General features: G+C 40.2%; 2 protein-coding genes across 2 annotated transcripts; one reads left to right on the top strand and one right to left on the bottom strand.

Annotated features, from left to right (window-relative positions):
- Positions 1 to 370: 370 nt before the first annotated feature.
- On the bottom strand, positions 371 to 5,355 carry LOC114444499 (extracellular calcium-sensing receptor-like). Its single transcript, XM_028419110.1, has 7 exons — positions 5,338 to 5,355; positions 3,139 to 3,293; positions 2,769 to 3,057; positions 1,951 to 2,688; positions 1,637 to 1,864; positions 1,421 to 1,544; positions 371 to 1,275 (listed from the first exon to the last, which is right to left on the bottom strand). Exons 3-7 carry the CDS (start codon positions 3,021 to 3,023, stop codon positions 371 to 373), a joined length of 2,250 nt encoding a protein of 749 aa, XP_028274911.1. The 5' UTR covers positions 3,024 to 3,057; positions 3,139 to 3,293; positions 5,338 to 5,355.
- An 8,264-nt stretch (positions 5,356 to 13,619) lies between these two features.
- LOC114444399 (extracellular calcium-sensing receptor-like) lies at positions 13,620 to 17,139 on the top strand. Its single transcript, XM_028418894.1, has 10 exons — positions 13,620 to 13,753; positions 13,866 to 14,169; positions 14,349 to 14,435; positions 14,516 to 14,623; positions 14,715 to 14,881; positions 15,024 to 15,501; positions 15,588 to 15,818; positions 15,925 to 16,048; positions 16,141 to 16,613; positions 16,699 to 17,139. Exons 1-10 carry the CDS (start codon positions 13,629 to 13,631, stop codon positions 17,137 to 17,139), a joined length of 2,538 nt encoding a protein of 845 aa, XP_028274695.1. The 5' UTR covers positions 13,620 to 13,628.
- Positions 17,140 to 23,548: the final 6,409 nt, after the last annotated feature.

Here is a 23,548-nt window from a genome sequence, read left to right on the forward strand (position 1 = left end):
TTGCTTAAAATGTGTTAGAGTTATTAAGAAGTTATTTTGTTGTTGTCTGTTTATGTATGATAGAATTACAAACAAAATCAGTCAAATATTTTATGATGTATCTTAAAATAAAACTCAGTCGAGCCATGAGGCAGCCAGCACATTTGAACAAATTTGAACCCTTAGGATCTCTGACCTAATTAAAAAGAGACAGAACACCACAGATAGTTTTTGTTTGTTTTTATTTATATAAAGCTTAACAATGAATAATACAATGTGCACCCACTTCAATTATCAACTTTTACCTGTCGTAATAGATGTAAAATCTAAACATTCTGTGCTATTTGGTGAAATAATGTAACAGATATATACAAGTGACATCTACATTGTTTTAGGTTGTATTTTTCCCCATCAGATGTTTCCTTGTGTTCATTTCAGGTTTTAATACAATAATATAACATTTTGGTGCAAATATGCAGAACAGCAGCCCATAACTAGAGGCCAGAATAGCAAATATCTCCACAGCTACAGTAAACTTCCCGGGAGAGCTGACATATGCTGGTATAAAGGCGATCCAGACTGCACAGAATATCAGCATGCTGAAAGTAATGAATTTAGCTTCATTAAAATTATCAGGCAGTTTTCGAGCCAAAAAAGCGAGTACAAAACAAAGGACAGCAAGCAGGCCAATGTATCCTAACACAGCCCAGAAGCCTACAGGTGACCCCAGAGCACACTCCAGAATAATCCTCTCTTTATAATGCTCCATATTTTTATAAGGGAATGGAGGGTTGATTGTTAGCCACAGTACACAAATGAAAACCTGTATAAGAGTGAAACTCAGTACACTGAGTCTCTGCTGCATGGGCCCAAACCATTTCATGACATTACTACCAGGAAGTGTGGCTCTGAAGGCCACTAACACCACTATTGTTTTCCCAAGAACACAAGAAATGCAGAGGACAAATGCGATGCCAAAAGCTGTGTGTCGCAGCATGCAGGACCACTCAGAGGGTCGGCCGATGAAGGTCAAAGAGCACAGGAAGCACAGAGTCAAGGAGAAGAGCAGCAGAAAGCTCAGCTCAGAGTTGTTAGCCTTCACTAAGGGAGTATCTTTGTTGATTAAAAATAGAATGGCCACTATCAATGTAAGGAGGGCCCCAAACAAAGTGAAAAACACAAGTATTTTACCCATGACCTCAGTGAAGGAGAGAAACTCGACATTTTTCAGTACACATGCATCTCTGTTTTGATTGGACCAATACTCTTCAGGGCATTTTTTGCAGTCATTGGAATCTGAAATAAAGATATTATTGCCATTGACTCTATTAAATCCTGAGAACATAAACAAGAGAATATACTGGAACAGTTTTTAGTATAATACAGATGCTATAGCAAGCAAAACATGTGTGTAATTTGTTATAATACATGTCAGTAGTACCTGTGGTGTTGCTGATTTCTCCATCAGCACATTGAATACAGTCATAACAGCAGACAGGCTTTCCCTTTTGGAGGACTTTATGAGTTCCTGGCCGACAGCTTTCACTGCAGACTGATACTGGCAACTTAAATCAAAGAAAGACAAAGTTTTACTATTAAATGAACTTGTATACATCCTTAAATTACTGCATGCTTCATGGTCAATTAAGATATTTGCCTCCTTGCTTCCTCCGGGCCATTTTATAGCTTCAGTCTTGAGAACAAAGTCCTGTCCAGAGGGCAGGGAGGCATCGTAGTAGCCCACGGGTTCGAACTGAACTCTTCCGTCTGAACCTTGCTGCCAGTTTACAAGCTCGTACCTGGCCACATCTGATCCGGTGCTGTCAAACCCCACCTGGTCCCCATTCTTAATGGTAAAGTTCACCTGCTTTAGAGACTCCACTACCTGAAAGTGCAGTAAATAATATATGATAGTTTGTAAGGATGTTAGTTTACAAAATTAAGGCATTAGCAATCATTTGTTTATTTTACCTGCCAGGGTGTAATCTCCACTGCCTTGTCACAGCCCTGACTCTCTGAGCAGTTTAGGATGCTGTGCAGAGAATAGGCGACAGCATAGATAGCTTTGTAGATGTTATTGGAGTACCTCAGCTCTGCCACATCTTCATCATATTCCCTGAACTGTATTAGATCCTGGTTTTCTTTACAAAATGCAGCGTTGGTGTCTTTGCACTGAAATGCTGTCTCCCAGAAATCCTTAATTAAGAAATCCTCTAGGCCACTGATGTTGGCCTTCTGCACAGCAAAGCCTAGTGAACCTCCCAGCACTCTAAAGCTTGTGGGAGTCACAAGGCTGTCAGCCGTGATCCAGGCCTCCACACCAATGAACTGACGGCCTGTGATGTTGTGCAGACTCAGCTGCTCTAAAAGGTTGTTCATCTCTACATGGGCCAGGAAGCCAACAATGACCCGGGCACTGCTCTTACGGATCACATCTACCACTTTCATGAGTTTTTCTGGTTCAGCCCGGTGAAATTTCTCTGTATATTCCACACACACCCCCTCCTTTTGAGCTGCATCAAGGAAGATAGCCATGCCATAGTTGCCATAGTCACTGTCACTGTTGACAGCTCCGACCCAGGTCCAGCCAAAGTGCTTGACCAGCTGAGTAAGGGCTTGGCTTTGGTAGAGGTCACTGGCAATGGTGCGAAAGAAGGAGGGATACTCCTTCCTGTTACTCAGACACTCACAAGTAGCTGAGTGACTTATCTGAGAAAACACACAGAGAGACAGAATAAGGCGAGTTTGCAAAGAGTATACACATCAGTGTGTATTGACAGTGCTCTTACCACTGGTATTTTAAATGGTCCAGCAGTGCGTGACAGCACAATAGTTGAAGATGATTCAGACTCTCCAATAATAGCATGGACAGCAGATTGACCAGAACACCTCTTTCCCAAAGTCCACTCATCACCATTCATCAGGGCCATCACTGCTCGCATTGAGGACAATGTTGAGGCACAGTTGTCATAAATACGGTATCCAATAGACACATTGGGCAGAAGAAATTTGCTTTTGTTTATTTCCTCAATAGCAAATATCATTGTCTGGGCAAATCGAAACTCCCTGAGGTTCACACTGATGCACAAAACACAAACTTGTGATCACTAGCAGTTACAAGGCTTCTGACAAAGTTTTTTCAAAAGAGTTCAAGATTACCTGGAACACCTGAGACGTGTCGGTTTCTCTGTAAAGGAAAGTGAAGGCTGTGTGATCTTGCTGTGGATAGAAAAGGCTCCCCCGATCGTGACATCTCCTTCTTTAGACAGCAGAGGATACTCTGGACTTTCCAGTATCTGACACAGAGGAGCTTCCTCCTGTAATGTTTCAAACAGCAAACCCATGAAAACCAGCCCTATTAACAGTGGTGACATGTTCTACTGACAGAAGCTGAAGAGCTGGAGCCATCCAGGTCAGAGTCAGACTTGAATGTGTTGTTTTATTACTGGCGGCATGGATCACTGGCCTCTAAGTAACCAATCGGGACAACGTAATGAGGGCAGCTATGATATCACTGTATGATATCATTGCAGGGATAGAAAAACTTACATAATAGGTTATCAAATGTGGTGCATTGATATGGATAAAAGTAACTAATTGCTTTATATAATCAATATGCATTGTAATGCAACACAGAGCGGCCTCTTCGTACTTAGAATATTTCAAGATGGTTTTTCATAACATTCCTCACAGAAGAGGAAGCATGGCTGAACCAGGCTCCCATCCCATCCCATCCATAGTAGTTATTTTGTTTTCTGTTGCTGTTTGGTTTAGACAACAACACCGCTTGGTCAGGTTTAAAATGAAATGAACTCCAGTTTTGAATTAGGAAAACCTTCACTGGCAACTTAGTCAATCACATTGAACTGTTGACCTTAACTGTTGTTCTCCCAACGACAGGATCCGTTTGTTTTTATGCTCAACATGTGGCCTTTGCACATAAATCCTCCGAGTACTCTTAGTTTGAAAATGTAACTTTTCTTTTCGTTATTTATTTTATTTGTGAAGATTTGTGCAGGTTTTGTTTTTGTTTGCATAAAAACAGTACTGCTGCATGTTCGATTTTATACATTGCACACATATTTTGCATTTATACAGTGAGTATGTGTTTTAATTAGTCTAATTAGTTCAAATGAATTACAAACCTACCCATTGTCACTTACTATTAATCAAATTCAATCAAAATATAAAATGCAAACCTTCATATGTTGCATTGTTATTTCCTTTATTAATGTGCAGGCTATTAAAATTGTGTTAAAAACAAAAGTGACAGAATGTAGACTGTATGTCACACAAACATATCAGTTCTAAATTCTTTTCGCATATTTACACCATGGTTTTTGTTATTTTGACCAATGTGTCAGATGTTCAGAGAATTCTGCACTTGGACGAGAGAATTAAAGTTACTCTTTTGACGTCTGATCAAAATAAACAATAACACATCTGATTTAGCAAATCATTCAGCCATGTGATATTTAATTTGGTGTTATTGTTATTTTTCAGCCAAAGGGATGTTTAGTTGTGCCACTTAGGTCTTTTTTAATTAAAAATTGTTGTTTGTGTGTTTGCCTGTTAGTTTATGAAACACCACAGAGTCTCTGTTGGCCAGGCCTTTTGGGGTTTAGTAGGAAGACATGCGTTAAAATGCAGCTGCCTGAGGCCTGACCATGACTTTACACCTCAGGCTCTTCCCAATCACAGGCACCTTAATGAACCAACACATTCCCTGCGGAGTTTGCATCATCTCCAGCCTATTCCCATTGCTTTCCTCTGAGCTCATACTGGGAACTTACCTTCAGGACTGTTGCATCATGATCCACTTGTGACTTTGACGGTGTTCTAAAGTTCAAAGTATGACACTAACTAACTCAAAAAACTTGAGAGTAAAAAAAAAGAATGTTTATGAGCTTGATGTTTAACAAATGCTAGAAGAGCAATCTGATCCTTGACACAAGGTTTTCAGTGAGATGTCACTTTACAGGAAAATTCATATTAAACTGTGGTGACTGTTGAATTCTTACCTCAAATTATTAGATTTAATTGTAAATGAAATAACAACAATAATAAACCAATATATAAAAGAGAGTCAACTGTGAATAATGTGTTTGGGGCCCATATTATATCGTTGATCATTAGTTTGGACAATATTGACGAAGCACCTTTACCTGTTGTTAGACAGCGTTCATGTCAGGATCCAAGTCTGTCAAATTCCATCTTAAAATACCATCTTATTGGACTGAGTGTTATGCAGCAATGTCACATTGAAAGAGGAAACAGGCTCCACCAAACCTGAAGGCCCAGTTTGGTTGGAGGTACACAAGGGGATCATGGGGATGCTCAAAAATAATATAAAAAAACAGAAAAAGTAAAAAATAAATAAATAAATATAAATGCTAGTATATAGAAGAAAACCACAAATATTATTATGATGTGTGACTTTAAGAGAAGAGAGGTCAAAATGATTAACTAATGATACTTAATGGACAGCAATGAGCAGCCCCTAGTGGTAGCAGTATGAAAGTAAACTTTCTTCTAGTAAAAACTAATGATAATAATGGTTAATTTTTGAGCACATTTTACCATAACAGTATTAATACATTAATCAACACCATTGTTCTGTATATGACAGTATGACACAGCAATACTGTGGACAATGCTACCATCTCCTGGCATTATTGTGACATTACTGAGAGCAGTAATAATGAATATATATCACATTGCTGCTCTGATGATGACGATGATTATAGAATTAACTTATAATAATAACAAAGAAACATTTAAAACAAAACCCTGACAAACATTTTGTTGTAAATGCCTTTTAAAATGTGCATTTTTCTAACAAGCACTGAAAATTATTCTTTTTATTCAACTATTTTAAAAATGTGTATGTCGATTACTACAAAACATTAATGGCTAGATGTGTTGTCTTCAATTAAAACCAGTGAGCAGCTACTTTAGAGCACAATGCATCATGGGGAAAGTGAAGAATGGCAAAGTAATGTAGGTAATGTCCCTGTATAGTAATCACTGAAAACCCTGACCTTTGCTTTTAGGTCATTTTAAGGCTGGTTATTATATGCCAAAATGATGTACAGACATTCCATTTAATGTGGTTTATAGTCTTAATGGCTGCAGTAAAACATCAGAGCTAAATTACTTTAGACAGAATACTGGAAGAAAGGTCACTGCATACCAGGTGGTAACATTTTCTGTTCCATTCACATTAAATTGACTAAAAATTGTCCCCAAATCTCACAGTGCTTCAGAAATCAAAGGGTGACCTTCAGCAATAGATCTGAAGTACCACTACAGACTCCCAGAGGGACTAAATCCTTGAAGTGTTTTGTTTGCCAAAGCCCAGCAGAACCACATGGCCTTGGTTAAGGTCATCTTTTGTGGTGAACCTTTTCACTCTGGCTGTCTGATAGACACCCGCAGAGGCCCACTGGCCTGAGTGGCTCCTGCCAAACATGGCATTTGGCAAACGATTGCTGATGATTTTGTTGGTGCTATAAACAGGCAGATATATATGAAAAAAGTGTGCTAGTAAAAAAAAAAAAAAAATCTGTTCAACATGCCACACGTTTGGGAAAATTATGAATTCCATTTATCCAAATTAAATTACATCCAAACTCTGGATGAACATCAGGATACTGTCAGAACAGCCCTGAGTGGTATTTAGTGTTTTCCACCAGAAGTTACAACTCAGTAGATAGGGCCAAGCTGTTTAAATTATTGGATATGAAATATGAAAAATCTTAGCCAACAGGAAAGGTGAATAATGAAACACCGGAGCAGGTAAGCTGCATTAATACTCAAGACTCAAAACTCAAAAACCTTTGCTAATATTATTATTATTTTGTCATTTCCATTTCGAGTGTATTATTCAAAATGTGTTTATGCATAACTGGTCTAAATGACAGACATTTCTTTTGCTTTTTGAGCCCTTGTGAAGGCTTAGAAACACACACAGTAGGTTTTCATTGTGTATTAAACAGCTTTGTCATGCCACATTTGTAACACTTTATCTACAAATAATATTTTCTTCGTTTACTAATTTGAACATCTGATGCTGATTACAGCTTCACTAATTAATGAGCGCACCTTGTTTTCAAAGAGCACAGATCACCTTCAATTAAAGAAAAAAAAAGGACCCAAATTAATTAATTTCCAGCACAACACCTGGTGAGCTCCTGTTTCATAGCCTCGGGCTCAGATGTCATCAGTTGTGCTGGAAACAGTTGCTTGTCTTTGCTTGCCCAGCTGGCCCCTTTTTCCCTCATTCAGTCCCCCTGGGTAGAAGGTAAATTGGCAGTTTTAGGATGATGTCATGCTGTCCCTCAGCCTTTCAGTATACTCACAAAAACAAAGTGCTTCCCAAGTGTGTTATGCTTCAGTGCATGTTGTTTTTCACGACTGATTAAAAAACACTTGTGGTTATTTTCCTAATACACAAATTAACAAACAAGTTACAGACAAATAATATACCTCCCGCCAGTGTGATTAATGTTCCTAAAATTAGGTGTGAGTGTGTGGGAAGGATACATTTAATATCTTGTATTTCTTTACAGCCTCTAGCCTCAGTATAATATATAATATAACATTATATTGAGGTTAGAGCTGTAACAGCTGTAGGTTAGCAGAATAATAAGAGCTTAAACTTCAAGGCCAAAGATAAAACTTGCCTGTGTTAGTCCTTCTGCTAAAGGTTGAATATTTAATATTAAAACTGAGCAGAATTTTGATGATGGTTATTTAAATTGTGGCCTTTCCAAAATGGCTCTTACCCAGAATCAGTATATTGTGCATGCACATATGGATCAGATAAACAACATATGCTATTACTATATCCCCAATAAGGCTAATGGGCCTTTGTTGTTTGGAATATTGTGATATATTGTGTATTCAGATGAGGGTTTAAATGGCCTCTTTCCTGTTGAAAGTAAGCTCTCTGCATTGTACTTTACACACACAAACACACAAACCGTTTGCAAGGCTGGTTTGGAGATGCATACAAAGGAGACACACAAACTTTTAAGTATTTTGAAAGGTTTGTGCAGGGTTTTGGGGGTTTTTGGTTGTGATCACATGGTCTTATACAACAGGAAGGCTGTGTTTGCATGAAAACAGGTCTATTAGTGGAGTTGCATGAGTCATCTAAGCAGCTTAGTAGGATTTTTTTTTCAATTTGTCAAAAAGAGCAAAGGATGTGTTGTGTGTGTCTCAGATGTCAGGACTGAAAGAAGAGAAATACAGAAGCTTCATTCTTTGATATTTCAGTTATATGTCTGTGGAGTCCAGTGAGAAAGCTTCTTTACTTTTTAGGGAATATTCCATTCCATTTTTTAACTTAATAAGCACCCCTGTTATAAAATTTCAGTCCTTGAAAACAGAACATGTGTTCCGGTCACATCTTCATCCTGTTCATGTGGAAGGGGACTCATCTTGATGGTAGTTAAAGCTGAACCTTATGTTTAATGTCTAACTTCAACAAACAGTTTTTGTACCAGCCACAATTAAAAACAAAAGTTAACAACAGGTTAAACTTAACACTGGGTAAAAACATAACAGCTGGCGGTGTTATGTTTGGATGATGTCGGGCAATATGTTCCATCCATCCATCCATTTTCTGAACCCGCCAGTTCTGTACAGGGTCTCAGGGGCCAATGTAAACACACAAGCATTCACACTTGCACTCACACCTACGGACAATTTAGAGTCTGTTAGCATAACCTTAGACATGTGTTGTAGCTGGTAGATGTATGCTTAACCAGATGTGTCATTTTTATTGGATATTTTCAGAGAATGTTAAAGCTGCGTGCCCTATGTGACAGTGGCAATGTTATGAAATAGTGGTCAACAATAGTCAGACTGGGTCTGACATCTTATTGTAACGTCACCCAAATGCCCATTTAAAATGGTCTTTTATGCATGCTGTGCATAATAATGAAGAGCAATTTCAGTTCACACTCTGACCATTAAGAAGAGATTGAATCTCCACAAATGGTCAGTACTCACCACTTTCAACCAGTCATACTAATAAGCGGGCAGATGGGGCAGACTCATTTACTGCTCTGCAGCTCACTCCACTGTGGGGCTCTGTACTGCATTATATTGAATGGATGCATTATTGTGGCATAGCCACAGATGGGACAGCTTCTTTTCTAATCTGCCAACACCACAGACCCACAAAGGGGCCATGAGAGAGATACAAAAATGCCAGACTGCTAAAGCCTAAAAAAAATAAGTGGCATCAATGCTGAATCCAGTTAAAGCAGCTGAACCTTATCTATTGGCTGAAGCAGAAAAATGGATTGTCTAAAATAAGAGTCTGCTCAAATAGCTTGTGCAGATGTGTGGAAACCCATCATGTAGCAAAAAGCCCAGTTTCTTCTCCAAACATGGTTATGTGCTATTTGCATAATCAACTGTCATTTCCATTGTAATTATGAAAACAAAGATGTAATGTTTTCGTTAGTCATTTCAGCAAAGCCCTTAATTCCTGAGTACTTTGGCCTTAAGAATACTTGTGCTACCTTGTAGCTAGAAGCCTATTAATAAGGTAAAGATCTAAAGGAAGATTGGTGAATTGAAATCTTCAGTAACATGCTCAGCTTTCTTTTTTACTGCGGCAGTCTGATTACAGCTGACACTTAAGCTCTATAGCTTCACTTGTGAGCAAGGCCTCAAGATACTGAAACTAAACCTCATCTCTCCTCATTCTTACTGCTCTGTGAGACATTCCAACTGATGCTGGAGGTCAGGGTCCAATGAAGTCTTTTCTATAATCTGCAAAAAGCTTCTGTAATACTGAGGCACTCACCAGAACTGTCTTTATATATTCTGTACATGGATATCAGTAAAGACCCAGCCCTGACTTACTGTTGAAGACACAGACAGAGCTGCCATTCCTCTTAACAAATAAGCCTCATAGTAACCGCAGTCAAGTTGAAAATCATATTCAGCTTTATTGTTAATACTGCCATATGTACTGGGCATAAAGAGAATCGCATACAACATAAGAATAAAGAATAAAAAAGTACAAAAATAAGTGTACAAAACTACAAGGCACACACAAAATACAAGGCAGTGAGAGTGCAAAACATTATAGTGCAAAACAGTGGCACAGATGTAAACAGACCAAAGTGTGGATGAATGCAATGAATGATTAAGAACTTAAGCTTATTAAGACTGATATAAAGTGAGTGAGGTGCAAAGAGGATGCAAGAGGGATAAAGTGGCTGGTGCACGGGGGAAACGGGGGGTGTAGATGGTGGACAAGATGGAGGGAGGGGCTCTGGCTTTTCCGAGCTACTACAGGAGAGGTCCTCAGTGATGTGCACCTGCTCCACAGCAGCACCGTTGATGGTCAGAGGGGTGTGCTGACTGTGTGCTCTCCTGAAGTCCACAGCAATCTCCTTTATCTTCTCCACATTCAGAAGGTTGGCAGAGGTTGTGACCTCTGCACCATGTGGCCAGAAGGTGCCCCTCATTTCTGTAGTTTGTTGTTTGTTTCATCTCCCCTTTCTCATCAGCCAGTGTTCCATATTTAATAACAACAGCAGTCAGCCTAAAGCCAGAAAACAGATTGGATGATCAAACCCCCAAGACCCATTGAGTGGGTGGGTAAATGGGTGAGTGAACAGCTTGTCCATTGCTACACAACCATGACATACTCTTAGTGCTTTTTCCTCGAATGTTATATCTCTATTTTGCACTCATCATTTGCAAAGTAAACTCATCAAAGCCAGAATTCTATGCCCGGTCCATTTATTTGTTCATTTTCCTGTGGATTACATTCAAAATTGTTATTTATGTGTACAAACATTTTTGTATATGTTTACACAGTCTTAAAAATGTCAGTTTCAGCTTTCATGTGTCTCTCAACGGACACTTTCTCAGGGAAAGTGCCTGGACTGAATGAGGAGCTTTAGATATTATGAGCTACAAGCTCTAAGTTCCTGCTGTTTGACCGCATAGAAAAAAAAAAACATCCCATGGTTAATGTGACTGAAAAAAAAAAGAACCTTTTCATCCTCCGGCTACAGCTGTGGCAGTCGCTCTGGCCTTCTAGTACCTGTCTGCCATTTCAAGAGTCCCCTGTGGACCACCAAGCCTAAAAGGTTTGACACAGGGGTGCAGTTGTCAGCCTCTTTTTTTTCGCCACAACAGGCCCATGAGAGGCCATAAAGCAATCACCTTTAAACTTAGACCCATCTTGATTGCATGCCCTCAGCCTCAGCATTAGGGTGACCTATCTGCAGATATATTGTTAAGCCTGATCCAGCTCTCTAATCTTTAGGTTTCCCAGAAAGAACAGAGAGAAATGGTGTTTTGATAATGTGTGCTACCTGAAAAAGCTGTTGTTGGGTTAGGTTTATGTATATGACACTGAGCTGTCTCATTACTACCTCTTCCAATGTATCTATTCTTTTCTTGTCCACACTCTTGTCTGCCTATCTACTGGTCTGAATGCCATTGTAGCACCTTGCTCTTACTCTACTCTAACCTTACTCCTCTTTCTGTTTCCTGTTTGCTTAGTTTCTGCCCATTGCTTAATTTGTACTTTCCTGGTAAGATTAGAGTGCAGCGCTTGATACTCAGGGATTTCACTTTTCCAGGTGTGCACATCCCTGTGAGGACAACTGTGAAAACAACTGCAGTCTCATTATTTCCTACGTCTAATCAGCTTGTTTTCAAAAAAGATCGACTCCCCTGAGACTCTATGATCCTTTCGAGCCTGAGATCTTGGTAACGGCTTACCTAGACAAAAAGGAGACTCTTGTGTCCTTACAGTTGGCACCCTGTCTTAGGGCACCTTTGTCCTTCCTCTCCTGAGTGTCACACTCACACACTCACACACACTATGTCACAGAGGGACATATTAAGTGAATAATGAAACATTTTTGGCCCGAGGCAGCACAACAAGCAACTTGTAATATTCTCATTGTGTGCTGCTCTGTTTTGTAGCCTGCAGGGTTTGTCCTGATAATGATATGCACAACACCCTAATGACTTGTCATTGCACTACCCTATGGAATTATATTTAGTAGGTTTACATCATAAGTAAATGTAGAAAAATAACATATGATGCAAAAGGTACATTTTATTTAATGTATGTTTGGGAACAAAGACCAAGGCAAGTCAGTGTAATAGACCAGTGGTCCCCAACCACCGGGCCGGGGACCGGTACCGGTCCGTGGGTCATTTGGTACCGGGCCGCACAGAAAGACTGAGCAAAACATATATTTTTCATTATCTGAGTCTGAAAGCTGTTTCATTTATAAATCGATCAGATTCATCCGCCTGTGCCTTTAAGCACCTGCCCAGACGCTTGTCTCGGTCACGGGATACGGCCCCAAAATTAAGCCCACAAGCAGCAAAAATGAATAAAAAACAAACGTCTTTGGAGAGCTTCTTCGGAAAGGGGAAAAGGCCTAACGAGGAGACAGAAGAAGAGGAGCCTACCCCTTCAAAGAAAAAGAAACCCGCATTTAAAAGACTATATCAGGAGTCCTATTTAAAATACGGATTTATTGCAACAGGTGATTCTCACACACCAAGTCCGCTCTGAGTGATGTGTGGCGACAGACTCGCAAATGAGGCAACGAAGCCTTCAAAACTGCGAGACCGAGCACCCTGCATTAAAAGACAAGCCATGGAAGAAAACATGAACAAGAACGACTGAAGCAATTAATGACGGCCAAAACAAAATTACGGAGTGGACTGGACATAAGAAACACACTTCGGGTGTCATGTCTCCCATTATCCCTAGATGGGACCGCCTCATTGCTGAGAAAGCTCAAAGGCTCCCACTAATTAAGCATAAGAGTAAGTTGTCTCTTTATGCACTTTTTTTTCTGTGCCGGTCCGTGAAAGTATTGTTTTACATGATACCGGTCCGTGGTGCAAAAAAGGTTGGGGACCGCTGTAATAGACTACAGTGATGAGCATGCATGTGTTTGAAAGTAATGTCACTTAGCAGCCCCCGGTGACGCCGGTTTACTGCCTGCCTCTTCACATCACTGAAGGATGAATTAGCCTCAGTCAGGCATAATGCTGTGACTTGACTCCCTTCATGTCTTTCTTTCATTATAGTCAAAGTTGTTATGATCCCTGTTATCATTGTTGCTTGCAGTTATTTTTTCCGTTGATCAGAAACCCCAGGAGAAATGTTGTCAGTGTGACAGTTATGATATGAACAGCGGTTATATGTAAGCCACATGGCAGCATCACTCCTTTAGCACTAAAGCATGGATTGAGTAGTGTCAATGTAATGTAAAGAGAGTACTTAGTGGACTTCGTATATGAGCTTAGAATTTTTAACGGATACGTTTTTGGTATAAATAATGTACCTGCTGACTCTAGAGTGGTAATCCAAAATAAGTTAGCATTATTATCTGTCTTCTGTAGTACATCTTGCTCTTCTCTGGCCTGTTACTTGTTGGTTTGACATCTTGTTTTTGCATATATGTTGAAGTGGTTGCATCAAGACTTATCTTGAAAAAAAGATGAAGCATTTCATAGGCGAGCCCAGTCTTTCCTGGAGAAAACTCAAATTTGTGCTTTTGAGCCTCATGTGGAGTGGGATTTTTCCCTTACGCTCCTACCAAGACCAAAGCCTACAGTGTGACGTAATTCCTGGTGCTATGTCTCTGCCTGTGCTGGAAAAAAAGGGAGATATTATTTTAGGTGGACTCTTCTCCCTTCATGACATGGTGGGGGAGCCTAGTCTGTCTTTCACCTCTACACCTCCCCCCACACAGTGCACCAGGTAAGATGTTTTTTACTGCCTGCAAAAAACATTATGAATACGAAACGTACTCTGTACTCACTGCTGAAAGTTCAACTGTTCCCTGAGAGCTGTTAGCTCTGTCTTTTCTCAGATTTAATTTTCGAACATTCCGTTGGATGCAAACTATGATCTTTGCCGTCGAGGAGATCAACAGAATTGGGAAACTCCTTCCCAACATCACACTGGGCTATAAGATCTATGATTCATGCAGTACTCCACATCAGGCTCTAAAGGCTGCCATGGAGTTGATGGGAAGTGAGACAGGCTCAGTGGATGAAGGAGAAACACAGAGTAAAGGTGCATGTCAGGGCACAGTGCCAGTAGTGATTGGAGATGGAGGCTCTACTCAGTCTCTTGTAGTGGCTCGATTCTTGGGAGTCTTCCATGTGCCACAGGTAAATTCATCGCATCTACCTAACATCTGTGTATCAGTCATTTACTGCATTTCTTTTTGCCACAACATTGTGCTTTGTTTACAACCACAAGTAAAGTTTATTCTATCAGAGTATGAGGATGTCCAGCTGGCTGATTTGAGAATGATTTAATGTATAATTAAATTGCCACTTTCCCTCAGGTCAGCTATTTCTCTAGCTGTGCCTGTCTCAGTGATAAAAAGGAGTTTCCTGCCTTTTTAAGGACCATGCCTAGTGACTTCTTCCAGGTTAGATGTGTCAGAAATACAACCCAAAAATGGCAATATTTGCATTTGTATATTTGATTAATACTCTTTTTCTGATTCAGGTTGATGCATTAGTCCAACTTGTCAAGCATTTTGGCTGGACCTGGGTGGGTGTGATTGCTGGGGATGATGCCTATGGCCGTGGTGGAGCAAATATCTTTGTTGAGAAGGTTTGACACACACCTAAAATTTTGTAGATGATACTGTATTTAAAACATTTATACTAATAATTTAAAAAGTAATTTGTTAATTCTCTTTTAGGTTAGAAAGTTGGAGGCTTGTGTTGCCCTGCATGAGATCATCCCTAAGAACCGAGCACAGGCTGCCATTTCATCAATTGTTTCCAGCATCCGCTCATCTAGGGCTCGGGTGATTCTTGTGTTTGCTGTGGAGCAAGATGCAGCAGCATTATTCGATGAAGCAGTGAGGCATGATGTTTTCTGTTTTAAACCTGTCTTATTTATATTATTATACAATTTAGTACTAGGATAAGGAGATGTCCAGGATGTCACTAGGAGAATCCACGATGTGTTTGTCAATGCAAATTCTGTGCATATTTTCTGCGTTTAGACAGGAGCTCATGGGGATACAGTGGCTGGCCAGTGAGGCTTGGAGCACAGCTGCCGTCCTCTCCACCCCCAGAAAATACCACCATATCCTCCAGGGTTCTATGGGATTTGCCATTCGACGAGCACAAATCCCCGGTTTGCGAGACTTTCTGCTCCGCTTGAGTCCCTCTAGCCTAGATGCCCATGAAGATCCTTTTCTGGTACCCTTCTGGGAAGAGGTGTTCCAGTGCAGCTTGGGTGTACACACTGAAGGTCAGGCATATAATGCTGAGGCTAAACCTCCGTGTACTGGAACAGAGGAGCTGCGAAGCATAACAAATATATATTCTGATGTGTCCCAGCTAAGGATTTCCTACAATGTCTATAAAGCTGTGTATGCCATTGCCCATTCACTGGAAGCTATGAGGAGCTGTGTAAAAGGAAAAGGACCTTTTCTTCAGCAGACCTGTCCAGATGCAGACAATATTCAGCCATGGCAGGTAGTGTTACATATGCTTATTAATTCAATCCAGATTGACAAAACTTACTTTACAAGAGAATGATCATGTTCATGTTCTTCTCCTAGCTTCTCCATTACATCAAACATGTGGGATACTTGAACTCATTCGGTGATGAAATCAAGTTTGATCTGAACGGTGACCCTGTAGCCATGTACGACCTGGTTAACTGGCAGCTGAAGCCAAATGGAGAAATGGATTTTGTCACTATTGGCAAATTTGATGAGACGACTTTGGCTGTAAAAGAAAAACTCCAAATCCAGGAAGAGAACATTCTGTGGAACGGCAACCAAACCAAAGTAGGAATATATACAGAGTAAAGAATTTATTTATTTTAAAATCTGATTTGTGCACTATTATTTTCACTATATGATCAGTGTAGGATGTGTTCCCTTTTTTGATTAGGTTCCCTTGTCAGTATGCAGCAACATTTGTCCCCCAGGTACCCGGAAGGCAATCAGGCCTAACTTCCCTATCTGCTGCTATGATTGTGTGGTTTGTACAGCTGGGGAGATTAGCAATCAGACTGGTGAGGAAAAGCCTCATGCTTTTGAATCTCCTTCAACTCTATGCAGTTGCAATAAAAAAACACAGATAACACATTCTTGTCTTTCCTTCCAGATGCCATAGAGTGTATACGATGTCTGCCAGAGTACTGGTCCAATGCTGAGCAGACAGCCTGTATACCCAAACAAGTGGAGTTCCTGTCCTTCGGTGATGCCATGGGCATCACCCTCATGGCTATCTCCCTTATTGGCTCCTTCAGCACCTGCATCGTGGTCTTTATATTTTCCTGTCACAGAACTACTCCCATCGTCAGAGCCAACAACTCAGAGCTGAGCTTCCTCCTGCTTCTCTCCTTGACTCTGTGCTTCCTGTGCTCTCTGACCTTCATCGGTCAGCCCTCTGAGTGGTCCTGCATGCTGCGACACACAGCATTTGGAATCACTTTTGTCCTCTGTATCTCTTGTATTCTGGGAAAAACTATAGTTGTCCTAATCGCCTTCAAGGCTACACTTCCAGGCAGTAATGTCATGAAATGGTTTGGGCCTGCACAGCAAAGGGCTATCATAACCATTTGTACACTTATCCAGGTAAGGACTTTTATTTGTATATGGTTTGTGTGATTAGGAAACATTTTATTAAATGTTTAAGCAACATATGTTTGTTTTTATGCAGGTCGTCATCTGCACAGTGTGGCTGGTTATTGCTCCACCCACTCCTCGCCAGCTCATGCCCCGTGAGAGCGCTATTGTCATTCTTTTGTGTGATGAAGGTTCACCTATAGCATTTGCTCTGGTTCTTGGCTACATTGGCTTGCTTGCCTGCATCTGCCTCCTCTTGGCCTTCTTGGCGAGGAAACTTCCAGACAACTTCAACGAGGCCAAACTCATCACCTTCAGTATGCTCATTTTTTGTGCAGTGTGGGTAGCATTTATTCCGGCCTACATCAGCTCACCAGGAAAGTACGCTACGGTCACAGAAGTGTTTGCTATCTTGGCATCAAGTTATGGACTGCTGGTCTGCATCTTTGCTCCAAAGTGCTACATAATCCTGCTAAGGCCAGACAAGAACACAAGGAAACACATAATGTCCAAAGGAGCCAATGACAAATTTTAGATGATCAATTCAGTTAATTCAGTTCAATAATTTTTTTCCATATAGCACGTTTTACAATCAAAAATGTCTCTAACTGCTTTACAGAAACCCAGAGCCTGAACCCCTGAGCAAGCAGACAGTGGCAAAAAAAACTCCCCTCTAACAGGAAGAAACCTTGAGCAGGACCCGACTCATAAGGTAGAACCATCCTGCTGAGGTAAAGGAGGAGAAGAAGAGGTAGACAGGACAGACAGGATGAAAGAAAGAGAGAGAGAGACATGCAGGAAGGGAGGAGATGGGAACTGCTCAGCGGATCCTGTTTGTGGCCCCTAGCAGTGTAGGTCTATGATAAAGTTCAAAGACTAAGAGTTAGTATTCTATTCAGTCTGTGGCTGCATGTCAGGAAGTGACTGTAACTACATGTCAGCCCTATACACTTTGTTTGAAGCTAACTATACGCTTTACTAAAAAGGAAGGTTTTAAGTCTGGACTTACAGGTGAAGGCGGTGTCTGGTTCTCCAAACCTGCACTCTGTGATCTAAGTGTTCTATTAGGAATATATGGGACTATTAGATCCTACAGGTATAATGGAGCTCGTCCATGTAGAGCCTTATATGTAAGTAGAAGAATTTTAAAGTCTTTTCTGAATTGTACCAGAAGCCAGTGAAGAGAAAATAAGACAAGGGGAGATATGATCCCTTTTGCTGATTCCTGTCAGAACTCTGGCTGCTGTGTTCTGGATCAGCTACAGGCTATTAATGAAGTAATGTGGACACCCTGACAATAGTGAGTTGCAGTAGTCCAGCCTAGTTTTTTAGCATCACTAAGAGAGGATGCTCCTGATCTTATCAATATTACGGAGATGAAAGAAGGCAACCTTAGAGACCTGTTTAATATGAGAGATAAATGCCATTGTCACTGTGTGCACACTTTATGCAGTTCTTTTTTCCCAGATGTTGAAAAACAAATATGCAAAGTGGCGTCAGAGGCATTTTACCACCAGATGGTAGTAGCGTGCTGTCAATAATACAAAATCCCATCAGGGAATTTACAGCCACACTGTCACACACCTTAACTTTCTCCTGTGTGCCTGCAAACAAACATTTCACCATTGCCCAGGCTCAGCATAAATCTTTATTATTGGGTTCACAAAAACCATGAAACATTCTATCTTTTTAAGGTTCTTCTAGGTTATTTGTTCCAGCTGCACGCCTGACACTCCTTTTACACTATCAGCGCAGATGTAACAGACAGCTCAGCAATGAATTTGAATGCGATTTAGCAGCAGTGTCCATGCTGATTTGACCTGAGATACAATGATGAGGCCCAGAGTTTCTGAGGTATGCATCTGTAGAAATCCCATCTGTCACTGGTTAATTAAATCCTCATACTCCAGAGGCCTTTACATATAAACACCACGCCTGGCTGTTCCCTATAATAACAAACTAAAATGCCAGACGTTTTCCTGGATCCCCCAGCTGCTCTTAGGCTAACATTGATTATCTGCACTGACTTATCTGTTGTTCCTCCCAAAGCAGAGGAACACACTGAAAGATGGACAGAGGTGGTGGATATCTGACAGGAGAGAGAGGCAAATGTACCAGAGTGATTTACTGGCACTGTATTACTTGATTTACATTTATTTCCAGGCTGTAGTTTGCTTACTCTTTGCATTAGTATCTCTTGTCTTGCTTTTTGTGCTGCATTGGAAATTGAAATGACCGTAAGGCAGTGAATTGATTTCTTCTCATAGTGTCTGTCTGATTGATTTTAAGGAGTAATCTTTCAGATTTGGGGCACTATTTGCTAAATTTAATTAAGGAAATCAGAATAGATCATTTTCATTTCAAGGTTAAATAATTAATTTGGTTTGAATGATAAAAAACACTGTGCAGTAATTTCTCCAAATAAAATGAATGGGCTATAAAATGACAGTCACAGTGAAATATATAGAAGTGTGACAAAGTTTATGACACTTCTAAAATTGCATTTATAGAAATGTTGACATTGTTGGAATACAAATAGACTGAATGTAGCAAGATACTGTAGGTTTTTTTGACAGCGATGTAAACACAGAAGGGAGACAGGCTGGAAACTTATAATGAGAGTATGACCTCCTTTTCTATACAGCTATTTAAGTTCATAAGTTATTTTTTTTTGTGAGGAAAATGCAGACCAAATGTTTACACCAGAGAGCTAATCCCAGCAGAGAGAGAGGTCAGCGTAATGTGCAATGAATATGAAGTGGTGATATCTTAAAAGAAGGACGACAAACGGAATGAACAGCTTATAATAAACCCCATTATAAATGGTGGTGCAGCCTGTAATATTTAGTGTGTTTTGACACGGTCAGAAGTGTTGCTTCAACTTAATAGAGTGATTACAGGAAGACGGTTTAGAGTTGTTAAGTAAATATCCTGCTAAGTGTCTTTTATTTGTTGCCAATCCTCCAGTTCCACTTGATGATTATGTGTTGTGCTGTTTGCGATTTTCGCCCCCACCTAATTTTGAAGTGTTTGCAACTAAAAACAATGATTCACAAGGCAAAGCACGATTACAAAGGTGGCAAATATCTCATTTTATGTTGATTTTTAGTCTCTGAGCCATCACAGGAGTGGTAAATGGAGGTCAGAGATCCCCTTCCTGCTGATGTCAGTCATGAAAATAATACAAATGGAAAGAGTACATGCAAAATAAACCAGACTGGACTCAAAAAGGGAAAAGTTATTCACTGTTTAAATACTGAGTACTGAGCTAAGTAAATGCACAAATTCATACCAAGACAGCTTTCTGTCATTCTTCTCTCTCGTCTTGACACCAACTCATTTCAGGCTGCGTTTTCTTTCTATCACCTATTATGTAGTAAGAACAGGATTCACAGAGGAGATGGGCACCATAGAAACTGCTGCAAAAATTAATGGCCTCTACCATAATAGCACCATTCACTGAAGCCCACATGGCTGCCTCCATTATATGGGGCAGCAAATGATTAGAGGGTTTGAAAAATCCTCTGAAAATGAAGAGTGGTGATGTCTTTTTTTTTTATATGCTGTGAGTCACTGTGAGTTAATCTAATTAGATGGCAGATTCATTTTTGGGGAGTGGGGGGTCTAAAGTGGGAAGGCAGATAAGTCATGTGTTGACAGGAGGCAATACAGAGTTTCTCGCACTGAGCGATGTGTGCGAGAGCAAACAATTCACAAAAATGTGCAGCGCAGTCACACGTCCGCTGTCTGATGAGGTTTTGATTTGCTGTCATCTGGGTTGCACCACGCGAACTCATCAGCTGATAGTATGATTAAGTGTTTATTCCATTTATGGCTGTTTTAAATTCAGAATAGCGGTGGAAGATGGATGGATGGATGGATGGACATGTGCAATAGCGCTGAGAAGATAAACACAAATGTTTCATAATAAGGAATGTTGAATGTACTTCATTCAGAGAATGCTTGTTTGGTGTCATCAGTTATTGTTTTCGTATTTGTAAAGTCAATTCATGACCAGACTCAGTTCTACTTTAATTTGAAGCTTCTTATGTCCTTTCCTACGTATCGGGGCTTCTCACTATTTATCTAACAGGTGTCTTTTAATGTTTTTCTCAGGCCTCTTTGCTGTAAACCTACAGAACTGGAGGCCACAATCTGGCAAAGATACAATGTCCTGCAAGGGTGTAACTGTGTCTCAGTTAAGAGGCTCCATCCTTGGAGACATTTAAAACATTGTTAAATACAAAACAAACAATCTATCTTCATTTTTATTGCAATAAATCTACGCTAACCAGAAACTTTTACATGTACTTATGTGTAAAGAAGTAAATACATGGCTCTAAGAGGCCAACCTCCATCCTAACTGCGCAAGCTAATAGTGCTTTATATTCTCTGTCAGAGTGCAGGCTCACTTGTGTTTTGCAAAGGTAGACATCACCTTTAAAGAATAAACTTAAAAAACATTTAACACTACCTATAGTTAGTCTAAGCCTAATGTGCTATTGCCTCCAATTGTAGCTATAGAAATTTTGAGGGTTTTGGCCATAGAACGAGCTTGACTAACACTTAGCCTAAACCATGGTCTTTGCTATGCTGCTCAGGATGCCAACATGATCTAATTTTTATTGTAAAATACAATAAAATTAAAGATGAATTGAACTGGAATGTTGCAGAGATTTGTTTAATCATCATGTCTCAATCATACAAGGAACCACCGAAAGCAGTTCACAGCCTGCACAACTGAGTGGAGATGGTATGAAATGCACAATAACATACAACATGCCATACTGAGATAAATAAAATAAAATCAGACTTATTAATATACATCACACAGCACCAGCGTGCAAATGGAGATGCCCACCCTCAGCAGAGCCACCAGAACCACCACAGTGTAGCTCAGCAGGCAGGAGAGGCACACCACAAGACACTGATGTGTCACCTCATTGGAACAAACCACTGGATGTCCACTGAAAGCCAGTACACACAAGAAGCACAACTTGAGTGACAGCAAGAACAAGAAGCTCACTTGTGAGGTATTGATTCCTATAAAACAACTGAAGGATTTTGAAGTAAAGAGACTTGTTTAAAATGCACAACAAACACTCTTCACATGCAGAATGGTAATGTACATTTGTAGCAGTGAAGAGTCCTCAAAGCCTTGACAAAAAATATATATCCTGCCAGGCTCAACCCTTTTTTGGAGTCCCCTGGAAATGTCTCCTTTATACTTTATGGTTCTGTGTATATTTGCATCAGATGTGTTTGTCTAATTGACAAAGCTATTTTGAGTTGTGTCATTTTTCTCTTTATATGATGAAATAACAGTGTAATTCTCTCCTAATGTGATGTGGCATCAGAAGCTGCTAGCAGAGGTGTGTGTGTGCGTGTGTGTGTGTGTGTGTGTGTGTGTTGATAGTAAAGGAACACAGCAGCTGTCAGTGTTGCCCTGACAGCATAGACGATGGGGATGATAATTTTGTCATTGGAATGAAAGGAACTCTAATTTTACCAAGCAGCATAAACATTTTAACGGCTTGAAATGGTTTTACAACATAAAACATGTGAATGTTTGCACATTCCAATTTGAGCTATGTGATCATTTGGAGGTTTGAATGTGAAAATCTTAATTTAATTTCATCAAAAGGCCTCAGATTCCAGAGCTGTTACACATGGGTACTTCTAGAGCAGGTGGACATACATTATTTATGTATATCATTACCTTTACATGCAGGTGAAGACGAGCTATTACCAGTTATTAACATGTACTTATTCCAACAATAATTCAATGTAATGCACCCTCTGAAGTACCTGATCTGGCGGTAATTTCTCCCTCAGCACGAGACAGACCATCAAACCAGCCGCACACTGATTTCATTGTACCACGAGGACAATGGGTATGTAAAGTGAATACACAAGCACTTCCCCTAGGACCAAGTCAAGTAGTATAGCATCTTATATTCGGAATTTTGAAGCAGTAAATTTCTGTGTGTGAGGCAGTAACAACAAAGCACCCCCCTCATATGGCTCTGTCACAGTGAAACCGGTCCACTGAGGACACAAATGGCCGTGACCAACACTATTGTTTTAAAGAAACTGCCTGTTCCACATTCACATACAGTCATGTCATTTATTAAATAAATGACGGGGTGCATACGTTTTTCATCTCCAGATATTTTTTTTGACAATAATGCAGTTTTTCTTGTAACAAGCCCATTTAAATGGCTTAAAAATAATGTGTATGTGAGGATTGACTGGAGTGACCCTTTCTAATTATTAGACCTTTTAAAGGTAGGGTAGGAGATTTTGAAAACTCAGTGGGAGTCAGCCAGATTTTGAAAGTAAACACACGCCCCTTTCTCTCGGAGCTCACCCCGAAGCTACGCCTCCCAACCAGTCTGCGACTTCGGCCATCATGCGCGTACCTCTCTGATGCGCGCAGAGCAGGAAGAGAGTGACAACCAGCCAACTATATGCGCAGGGCCGCCTCATAGGATTGGCTGATGTTTTTAGCGTTTTATAGCTTCCACAGATGATTAATATTCTTCGTTTTAAAGTGAAACTGCCGAACTAATTGGTTGCTATCGGATTGTAAAGAGAAGTTACACTAATTTAACAAAAAGTGCATCAGAATTAAATCTCCTACCCTACCTTTAAGTGATTTCATATTTGACAACACTCAGAATTACCACCGCCTGAATCTCAGCCACACCCGTATGCCATCCATGTTTTTCCCTTTAGCATCGCTGGGCTTTGTGAGGGCTTTGTGCCACCTACCATCACTCAAACACAAACAGGAGGCTATAAGTAGTTCCCCTGTGAAGAAAAGCAGCACTTATTAGACAGCTAGATAAACAGAAGGACACTTAGTAATCATGAGAAATGGATAAAGACACATATGCTATGAATTATGCAATGCAAGGTAGCCCCTGAGAGAAGCATAATTT

This window comes from Parambassis ranga, chromosome 13 (genome assembly GCF_900634625.1).
Source record: "Parambassis ranga chromosome 13, fParRan2.1, whole genome shotgun sequence".
Taxonomy (NCBI): domain Eukaryota; kingdom Metazoa; phylum Chordata; class Actinopteri; family Ambassidae; genus Parambassis; species Parambassis ranga.

Bases quoted from the DNA above. Each gene is read 5' to 3' on its own strand.
- LOC114444399 (XM_028418894.1), top strand. From the start codon at position 13,629: ATGTCTCTGCCTGTGCTGGAAAAAAAGGGAGATATTATTTTAGGTGGA. The intron at 14,882-15,023 runs GCATGATGTTTT...TTCTGCGTTTAG, and splicing joins TTATTCGATGAAGCAGTGAG to ACAGGAGCTCATGGGGATAC. The intron at 16,614-16,698 runs GTAAGGACTTTT...GTTTTTATGCAG, and splicing joins CCATTTGTACACTTATCCAG to GTCGTCATCTGCACAGTGTG.
- LOC114444499 (XM_028419110.1), bottom strand. From the start codon at position 3,023: ATGATATTTGCTATTGAGGAAATAAACAAAAGCAAATTTCTTCTGCCC. The intron at 1,865-1,950 runs GTAAAATAAACA...CTGCACTTTCAG, and splicing joins TGGAGATTACACCCTGGCAG to GTAGTGGAGTCTCTAAAGCA. The intron at 1,545-1,636 runs GCAAATATCTTA...CTTTGATTTAAG, and splicing joins GGCCCGGAGGAAGCAAGGAG to TTGCCAGTATCAGTCTGCAG.